Source organism: Penaeus vannamei, chromosome 10 (genome assembly GCF_042767895.1).
Source record: "Penaeus vannamei isolate JL-2024 chromosome 10, ASM4276789v1, whole genome shotgun sequence".
In the NCBI taxonomy this organism is placed as follows: domain Eukaryota; kingdom Metazoa; phylum Arthropoda; class Malacostraca; order Decapoda; family Penaeidae; genus Penaeus; species Penaeus vannamei.
In genome coordinates, this window is record NC_091558.1 from 38,551,245 (window position 1) to 38,561,244 (window position 10,000).

At 44.5% G+C, this 10,000-nt stretch overlaps 1 protein-coding gene across 1 annotated transcript in view; it reads left to right on the top strand.

Moving 5' to 3' along the window:
• LOC113811828 (cilia- and flagella-associated protein 43-like) overlaps window positions 1–10,000 on the top strand; it is a 25,753-nt gene that overhangs the window by 9,223 nt on the left and 6,530 nt on the right. Inside the window, exons 7-10 of the mRNA XM_070126125.1 lie at window positions 1,267–1,281; window positions 2,423–2,593; window positions 4,440–4,618; window positions 9,076–9,229. Coding sequence (XP_069982226.1) covers window positions 1,267–1,281; window positions 2,423–2,593; window positions 4,440–4,618; window positions 9,076–9,229 — 519 coding nt within the window. The remainder of the gene's footprint in view (window positions 1–1,266; window positions 1,282–2,422; window positions 2,594–4,439; window positions 4,619–9,075; window positions 9,230–10,000) is intronic.

The following is a 10,000-nucleotide window of genomic DNA, read 5'->3' on the forward strand; positions in this document are numbered from 1 at the left end:
AAGGAGGTTAAAAAAAGGGTTTTGGAGGTGAAAAAGGTTTAAAAAGGGGGAAGGTCAAAGGGAGGTTAGGAAGGTGTTGGAGGTCAAAAAAGGGTTTAAGGAGGTCTTAAGGGGGGTTGGAAAAAGGTGTTGGGGGGTTTTAAAAGGTTTAAGGAGGCATTAAGGGTTTTCTGGGGGTTTAAAAGGAAAAAGGTGTTAGGAGGTCGAAAAAGGTTTAAGGAAGGTCAGTGAAGGTCTAAGGAGGTTAGGAAAGGTGTTTGGAGGTCGAAAAAAGGTTTAAGGAAGGTCAGTGAAGGTCTAAGGAGGTTAGGAAAGGTGTTTGGAGGTCGAAAAAGGTTTAAGGAAGGTCAGTGAAGGTCAAAGGAGGTTAGGAAAGGTGTTAGGAGATCGAAAAGAGCTTAGGGATGGTCAGGAAAGGCCTTTGGAGGTCGAAAAGAATTCAGGGAAAGTCCGAAAAGGTATGAGGAGGTCAAACAGGGTTAGGGAAGGTATTAAAGGTCGATAAGGGCTTAGGGAAGGTCAGGGTAGGTATTAAAGTAAATGAATAAATAAATGAATAAAGGAATCGGGAAAGGTCAAGATAGGTTGGTGGAGTTCAGGTAAGGCCAAGCGAGGTCGACCGTGATCAAATAAGGCCAAGGAAGGTCGGGAGAGTTCAGTTATTAGGTAAAGGAACGGAATAAAATAGTCGGAAGAGTTTAGTTATTGAGAGGTAAAGTTAAAATAGTTGCTAGGGTAAGGTTAGAGAACGTTAGGTAGGTTACCTATCGAGGCAAAGTTAGATAGAGATTAGTTTTTGTATTAATGAAAGGCAGGCTAGATAAGGTAAGGTCAGGAGGGGCAGTTACTACGGTAAGGTCAAGGATGGTTACTTATTAGGGTCAATCCAAGTCACGGAAAGTCACGAAAGAAAGAGAGGAAGGGAGGAAAAGAGGAAAGAGAGGGAGAAAGGGACATAGGAAATGAGAGGGGGAGAGAGGGGGAAGGAGAGAAAAAGAGGAAAGAGAGAGAGGAAGGGGCATAGGAAAAAAGAGGGGGAAGGAGGGAGAAGAAGGGGGGAAAAGAGCAGGTGAGAGGGAGAAGGAGAGGTAAAGAGAGCGGAAGGGAGGAAGGGACATAGGAAAAGAGGAAAGAGAGAGGGAGGAAGGGACACAGGAAAAGAGAGGGGGAGGGAGGGGGATGGAGAGGGAAAAAGGCGGGAGAAAGGGAGAGCGACAGGAAAAAAAGTTATTTTTAGGACAAGTATCCCTTGATATTAATCTACAGCCCCTCGAAGTTCAAGTAAGATTATCTAAGTTATTCGTTAGTTATTTTCTGTTCGAGGATTAGATAGGTGATTAATGGATGTTTTATAATAATACCAATGTAATGATAACCTGCTCCATACATGTTTTAATACTTTTATATCGGCGTTTTTGTGTTTATTACAGTATCTTTTATTTATTTTTTTCCTTATGTACCTCATTTCATTCTTCATCTCTGCTCCACCTCGTTTTCATTCTTTCTTTTCCCTCCTTTTTTTCTGATTCCCTATCTCGTTCTCGCTATATCATTTTCCTTCACTTTATTTGCTCTATCTCTCCTTCTCTCTCTTTGCTTTCCTTTTCTTGCCTCACCTACCGCCTTCTCTTCCTCTCTTCTTTAACTTTTTCTCCCCTTTTCTGTTTTCTCTTTCTTTGCTTGCACATCTCCCTCCTTCTTCCTCTAGCCAACCTTCTCTGTCTCTCTTTCTCCTATTTCCTTTTTCATCTCTTTTTCTCCTCTCTTCCTCCCTCTCTCTTTTCTTCTTCATCTTTCCTTCCTCCTATCCTCTCCCTTCCTTTGTTTATCTCCTCTCCTTCTCCATTACTCCCCCTCTCCTTCCCTCTCCCGTCCTACATTTATCTCCCTTCTTCCCTCTCTTTTCCTCATCCACTCTCCTTCGCTCTCTATTTTTTTTCTCTCCCTCTCTCTCTCTTTTTTCCTTTCCCTTCCTTCTTGTATCTGCTCTCCATCTCTCTTCCTCCCCTTCTCTTTTTCTCTTCTTCCCTCTCCCTATCTTTCCCCCTCCCTCTCCCTCTTTTCCTCTCGTTCTCCCCTCCTCCCATTCTCTTCCCCTCTTCTCTCCGTCTCCTGTTTTTCCTTCCCTCATTCTTACCTCTCCTCTCTTTTTCCCTCCCTCTCTCTCTTTCTCTCCCCTTCATTCTTACCTCTCATCTCCTTTTCCCTTCCTCTCCCACTCTTTTCCCCTTCTCTCTCCCCCCCCTCTCTTTTCCTCTCCTTCTCCCTCCCTCCCTTTTCCCTTTCCACTCTCTCCCCCTTCCCCTTTCCCTTCTTCTCCCCCCCATCTTTTCCTCTCCTTCTCCCTCCCTCCCTTTTCCCTTTCCTCTCTCTCCCCCTACCTCCCCCTTTCTTCTCCCTCCCCTGCCCTCCCCTCCTTCAGAGCCTGATGCAAGAGTTCGACAGCCAGGTGAAGGCGCTGGTAGACTCCCGCGTGGCGACCGACGAGGCTCTTCTCATCTATGCTTTGGTCGCCTCTCGTCTGCAGATGCGGCTGTTCCGGCAGGAGGGGTTGGAGGCCCGGCTGGCGAGTCTCCAGGAGCAGTGTTCGCAGGTGAGGGAGGAGGAAGGAGGGTTGGGGGTTAATGGGGAGGGTGGGGGGGTTAGGGGGTTAGGGAGGAGGGTTAGGGGGGTTAGGGGGTTAGGGGGAAGGGTTAGGGGGAGGGTTGGGGTTTGGGGGGTTGGGGAGGGTTTGGGTTGGGGGTTAGGGGGGAGGGTTGGGTTGGAGGTTAGGGGGAGGGTTGGGTTGGGGTTAGGGGGAGGGTTGGGGGTTGGGGGGGGAGGGTTGGGGGTTGGAGGCCGGGCGGGCGAGTCTCCAGGAGCAGTGTTCGGAGGTGGGGGAGGAGGAAGGGGGGTGGGGGGTTAATGGGGAGGGTGGGGGGGTTAGGGGGTTAGGGAGGAGGGTTAGGGGGGTTAGGGGGTTAGGGGGGAGGGTTGTTGGGGGTTAGGGGGGAGGGTTGGGTTGGGGGTTAGGGGGGAGGGTTGGGTTGGGGGTTAGGGGGAGGGTTGGGGGTAAGGGGGGAGGGTTGGGGTTGGAGGCCCGGCTGGCGAGTCTCCAGGAGCAGTGTTCGCAGTAGAGGGAGGAGGAAGGAGGGTTGGGGGTTAATGGGGAGGGTGGGGGGTTAGGGGGTTAGGGAGGAGGGTTAGGGGGAAGGGTTAGGGGGGAGGGTTGGGTTGGGGTTAGGGGGGATGGTTGTGTTGGGGTTGGGGGGAGGGAGGGGTTGGGGGGGGGGTTAGGGGGAGGGTTGGGGGGTTAGGGGGGAGGGGTTGGGGGTTAGGGGGGAGGGTTGGGGGGTTAGGGGGGGGGGTTGGGGGTTAGGGGGGAGGGTTGGGGGGTTAGGGGAGAGGGGGGGGTTAGGGGAGAGGGTTGGGGGGTTAGGGGGGGGGTTGGGGGTTAGGGGGGGGGTGGGGGAGGGGGGTGGGGGGTTAGGGGGGAGGGTTGGGGGTTAGGGGGGAGGGTGGGGGTTAGGGGGGAGGGTGGGGGGTTAGGGGGGAGAGTTGGGGGTTAGGGGGGAGGGTGGGGTTCAGAGGGGAGGGTGGGGGGTTGGGGGGGGTGGGTGGGGTTAGGGGGAGGGGGGGGGTTAGGGGGGAGGGTGGGGGTAGAGGGGAGGGTGGGGGTCAGAGGGGAGGGTGGGGGTTAGGAGAGGGGCGGGGGTTAGGAAGAAGGTTGGGGGTTAGTGGGGAGAGTTGCGGGTTAGTGGGGAGGATTGGGGGTAGGGGAAGGGTTGGTGGGTAGGAGGAGGGTTGGGGGTAGGGGATGGGTTGGGGGTTAGTGGGGAGGGTGATGGTTGGGTATTCTCGGGGTGGAAATATTTTATGGGAAATTGTATAAAACCTTCAAGCAGACACGCACATGTTCTCTCTGTCTGTCTGTCTCTTTCTTTCTTTCTCTGTTTGTCTGTCTATCTATCTCTCTCTCTTTCTCTCTACTTGATGTACATTTCCCTTGTTAGGTCCATGAATGACTATGCGAGCCCGGTTCTTAGTATGTTGCCACAAAATGTTCTCAAACCCCTTGAAGTCTTACAGAACAAGACCATGAGTTATTCTTTGTTGCCCTTTGTTGACTCTTCGTTGTTGGAAGAGACAACACAAGTAGATGAACAAACGACGACGTGCGATCTAAGACCCGTCCAAGGCCAGCCATTACTGCCATGTTGATTCCCGCCGGGCGAGGGCTTCGGTGCCCACGTGGAGCCTGGATCTCCCTCACACACACACACACACACACACACACACACACACACACACACACACACACACACACACACACACACACACACACACACACACACACACACACACACGCCCACACACACGCCCACACACACGACCCCCCACCCCCACACCCACACCCACCCACTCACCCACATCCATCTCACCTCCTCCTTCCCCCCCAGGCAGAGACCCGCGAGGAGCAACTGGCGGAGGAGGAAGAGACGACCCGGCGGGAGGAGGCGCGGGCGAAGGCGAAGCAGGAGCGGCTGCAGGACCAGCTGAAGGAGGAGGAGACCGCCCTCCGGAGGACCATCATCAACCTCCCCATCGACCAGTACAACCACCTCCTCGCGCTCTATAAGTGAGGCCAAAGGTTTTTTTTTTCAGTGTATAGGGTATGTGTTCATATATATATATATATATATATATATATATATATATATATATATATATATATATATATATATATGTAATATATATATAATATATATACATATATATACACACACACACACATATATATATATATATATATATATATATATATATATATATATATATATATATATATATATATATATATATATATATATAACTTAACCCCAGGTGATGCCGGTACTCACTCACAGCTGAGTCGCCAGGGAGGGGGGGGGGGGGTATTTGGCAAGGCGCAAACCCGAGATCTTGCCATTGCAAAGAAGCGCTCTGCCGTATGATACGTCATCCTCTTCCATATCTTGGATGTTTGTTCAAAATCTTGTTTTTTTCTGGAATTAATTGATTTCTTGACTGGTTTTGACGGATTCACAATAGACTTCGTGCATTGATGTTTTTTTTTTTGTCAGTTTTTGATAGAATAAGATATTCTTTTGTTACTCGTATTTGCAATTTAAAATGAATACGATAAATTCTTAATTAATGGTACGTGATTAGTCATCTTATCAGTCACCTATAACCCTAATAGCATGTTTATTTTCTTTTTTATTATTATAATTTTTTTTTACTAACAAACATAGAAGTCACATTTACTTAATTTCCTCACACACCCAATATTATCTCAGTTCTGATATATATTTGTCTTTTATCCTTTTGTTTCTAATTGTTTGTTTGTTTATTTATTGATTTGTTGATTTTTTGTTTTCAATCGGAATAGTTTTCCAGCAGATGCAATTTATGTTGTAATTTCTCTTTATGACAGGTGTTTACATTTCACTCAACAGGTACCGTTCAACAGGTGTTTCGCTAAGCGTAACAGGTCAACAGGTAGTTGGGCTGTTTCCGCTATTCTAACAGGTGATTAGGATGTTTCTAACAGGTGATCTACACGCCATCAACAGGTCCTTGGGATATTTCTATTATTCTAACAGGTGTTTAGGACATTTCCGTTATTCGAACAGGTGATCCACAGCCTTTTACAGGTGTTGTTGCGTATCTTATGATTATTCCTTTGTACATCACAGGTGTTGTCTCGGATTTGCTCTTCCATGAATAGGTTTTTGTTACATTTGTTTGTCGCGGCAGAGAAAATCGTTTTTAAACCGCTCTTTGTTAACAAGTGTTGGCTGTATAGGTCTTCCTTTTTAAACAGGTGTTGTTTTATAAATTATCAAGTTTCAACAGGTATTAGCACGTACCTTGGCAATTCCTAAACAGCTATCTCCCTGCATCCGGTTTGTCAAACAATTTTGATATAACACCTGTTTCATGTTCTTTTTCATTAACAGGTGTCATATACCCACTATCCGCCAACTTTCCTTTAACAGGTGTTCCTAGTTATACCCCAACAGGTACCCCAAGGCCTTGTTCCCGCTTCCCTTAACAGGTGTTCGTGAAAACGGAAAGTTGAGCCGGCATCTGTTCCTTTAACAGATGTCCTCAAAAACAATCTTGCGTTATAATGCTATTCTATATGATATAAGGGAAGTCGAAACAGATGTTCAACCGCTGTATTCCCCTCCAACAGGTGTTAAGCCAAAGACAACAGGTGTTCTCCTTTGACAGGTTTTAAGCCAAAGACAACAGGTGTTTTTTTTACATATCTCCCCCTCCAACAGGTGTTAAGCCAAAGACAACGGGTGTTTTTTTACATATCTGTTTTCTCCCTCCAACAGATGTTAAGCCAAAGAATAGTTTTTTTTACATATCTGTTTCCCCTCTAACAGGTGTTAAGCCAAAGACAACAGATGTTTTTTTTTACAGATCTGTTTCCCCTCTAACAGGTGTTAAGCCAAAGACAACAGGTATTTTTTTTAAGGATCTGTTTCCCCTCTAACAGGTGTTAAGCCAAAGACAACAGATGTTTTTTTTTTACAGATCTGTTTCCCCTCTAACAGGTGTTAAGCCAAAGACAACAGGTATTTTTTTTAAGGATCTGTTTCCCCTCTAACAGGTGGTAAGCCAAAGACAACAGGTGTTTTTTTATACAGATCTGGCTCCCCCCTCCAACAGGTGTTAAGCCAAAGACAACAGGTTTTTTTTTTACATATGTTTCCCCCCTGCAACAGGTGTTAAGCCAAAGATAACGTGTTTTTTTTTTTTTTTTTTTTTTTTTTTTACATATCTGTTTCCTCCTGCAACAAGTGTTCAGCCAAAGACAACAGGTGTTTTTTTTCTACATATCTGTTCCCCCCGTCAGCAGGTGTTAAGCCAAAGACAACAGGTGTTCTTTTACAGATCTCTTCCCCCTTCAACAGGTGTTAAGCCAAAGAGAACAGTTTTTTTTTTTACAAATGTTTCCCCCTCCAACAGGTGTTAAGCCAAAGACAACAGGTGTTTTTTTACAGATCTGTTTCCCCCTCCAACAGGTGTTAAACCAAAGACAACAGGTGTTTTTTCACAGATCTGTTTCCCCCTCCAACAGGTGTTAAGCCAAAGACAACAGGTGTTTTTTCACAGATCTGTTTCCCCCTCCAACAGGTGTTGTTAAGCCAAAAACATTTTTTTTTTTTTTTTTTTTTACATATCTGTTTTCCCCCTCCAACAGGTATTAAGATGAGGCCAACAGGTGTTTTTTATATAAACTCCTGTAACAGGTGTTAAGCCAAACACAACAGGTGTTTTTTTTTGTTTGAACAGGTGTCAATTCAAACAATCCCTCAGTCTCCTCTCACACGAGCGAGATAATCTTTCAACTTCTTACTCTTTAATCTGTTAATGTTTACTCTTACATCAGCTCTTACTTCTTTCATTCAGGGCTGTTCTTGATGTTATTTCTGATCCTAGTCAATCGCACTTGTGAATTCGTACTTAGTCTTACGTGTTCTTCAATAACAATCGTAAGATCACTCTTGGCACGACTCTTGATCTGATTCTTTCTAACTAATCTTATTTTTTGTAATGCTAATGATCTCTCGTTACTCTTGCTCTGGTTATTTTATATGATTATATTATATTATATTATATGGCCGTTAGTCTAACCTGCTCTTAACATTTTCGTAATTTAATTGACTCTTAATCTAACCTCTTTATCTCGCTGTTAAAGTTACAGTTAATCTTTTATATTAATCATCCCATTCACATTAATCTTGCCGCTAATCTGATACTGGTTCTTATTTATATTGCTCTAAATCTAACGCTCGATTTTCACGGGAATCTCGTCCTTGATCTAACTGTTAATCTACATCTGTTCACTTACATCTGTTTTGATAAATAATTCATAATCTAATTTATATTAATCTTCCCATTCATAAGATTTATTTTGCTCTTAATCTTACGCTCAAATTTCACGGGAATCTCGTCCTTGATCTAACTGTTAATCTATGTCTGTTCACTTACATCTGTTTTGATTAATTCGTAATCTAATTTATATTAATCATCCCATTCATATTAATCTTGCCGCTAATCTGACACTGATTCTTAAGATTTATATTGCTCTTAATCTAACGCTCGATTTTGATAGGAATTTCATGGGAATCTCGTCCTTGATCTAACTGTTAATCTATGTCTGTTCACTTACATTTGTTTTGATAAATAATTCGTAATCTAATTTGACTTAATCTTCCCATTCATATTAATCTTGCCGATAATCTGACACTGGTTCTTATTAAGATTATAATTGCTCGTAATCTTACGCTCAATTTTCACGGGAATCTTGTCCTTGATCTAACTGTTAATCTATGTCTGTTCACTTACATTTGTTTTGATAAATAAATCGTTATCTAATTTATATTAATCTTCCCATTCATAAGATTTATATTGTTCCTTATCTAACGCTCAAGTTTCACGGGAATCTCGTCCTTGATCTAACTGTTAATCTACATCTGTTCACTTACATCTGTTTTGATAAATAATTCGTAATCTAATTCGATTTAATCCTCCCCTTCATATTAAGCTTGCCGATAATCTGACACTGGTTCTTAAGATTCATATTGCTCGTAATCTAACGCTCGATTTTCACGGGAATCTCGTCCTTGATCTAATTGTTAATCTATGTCTGTTCACTTACATCTGTTTTGATAAATAATTCATAATCTAATTTATGTTAATCTTCCCATTCATAAGCTTTATATTGCTCTAAATCTAACGCTCAAATTTCACGGGAATCTCGTCCTTGATCTAACTGTTAATCTTTGTCTGTTCACTTACATTTGTTTTGATAAATAATTCATAATCTAATTTATGTTAATCTTTCCATTCATATTAATCTTGCCGATAATCTGACACTGGTTCTTAAGATTTACATTGCTCTTAATCTAACGCTCGATTTTGATAGGAATTTCATGGGAATCTCGTCCTTGATCTAACTGTTAATCTACATCTGTTCACTTACATCTGTTTTGATAAATAATTCGCAATCTAATTCGACTTAATCCTCCCCAGCAAGCGCACCTTCCCGAGTTCAAGGTACCTGGACCTCCCCAGCGCCAGGGGGCACCACGGAGGGGGGGACACGCCCTCGGTAGCGCCCCCTCTCAGTCCCACCGGCGGGGGCCCCCTTAGCCCCTCGGGGGGGGTCTCCCCTGCGCAGTCTGAGGTGAGGGGGGAGAGGGGGAGGGGGAGGGGGAAAGGGGAGGGAGTGGGGGGAGGGGGGAGGGGGAGGGGGAGGGGAAAAGGGGAGGGAGTGGGGAGGGGGAAGGGGGGAGGGGGAGGGGAAAAGGGGAGGGAGGGGGTTTGTTTTGATTCGAATTTGTTCGTTTACATAATTCTGAGGATTTTTTTTTTTGTAGTCAGTATTTTTTTATTTCATTTTATTATATATTTTTAAATCAGTAATGGTTTAATGATGAGTTGAATTCATGGCTTCTTTTTCTTTTTTATTATGTGAAGATCAGTTTTATATTTCCTCAAGAGAAAAGATAACATTATGAATTACTGTTATTCATGCTTTATTCCCGCGTTTATTCTTCTCTAATCTAATCCTCGTTCCCTTTCTTTACCCTTCTCTTCCCCTTCCCCCTTTCCCGTCCTTCTTCGTTCTTTCAATTTCTCCTTCCCTATTTTCTCTCCTTTCCCCTTCTTCTTCCATTTTCTCCTTCCTTTTGTTCTCCCTTCTTCTTTCCATCTCCCTTACCCCTCCTTCTTCCCTCGCTTCTCCTTTTCCCTTTCCTTCTTCCAATGCCTCCCTTCTTACCCTCCTCCTCCCCCTCCCCTCTTCTGTCTCATTTATCTCTCTCTGCTCTCTCCCCTCTCCTTTCTCTGTCCCTGTCTCCTCCCCTCTCCTTTCTCTCTCTCTCTGCTCCCTCACTTCTTGCTCTTTATCTCCCTGCTTCCTCCCCTCTACCCTCTCCCTTCCTCCCTCCCTCCT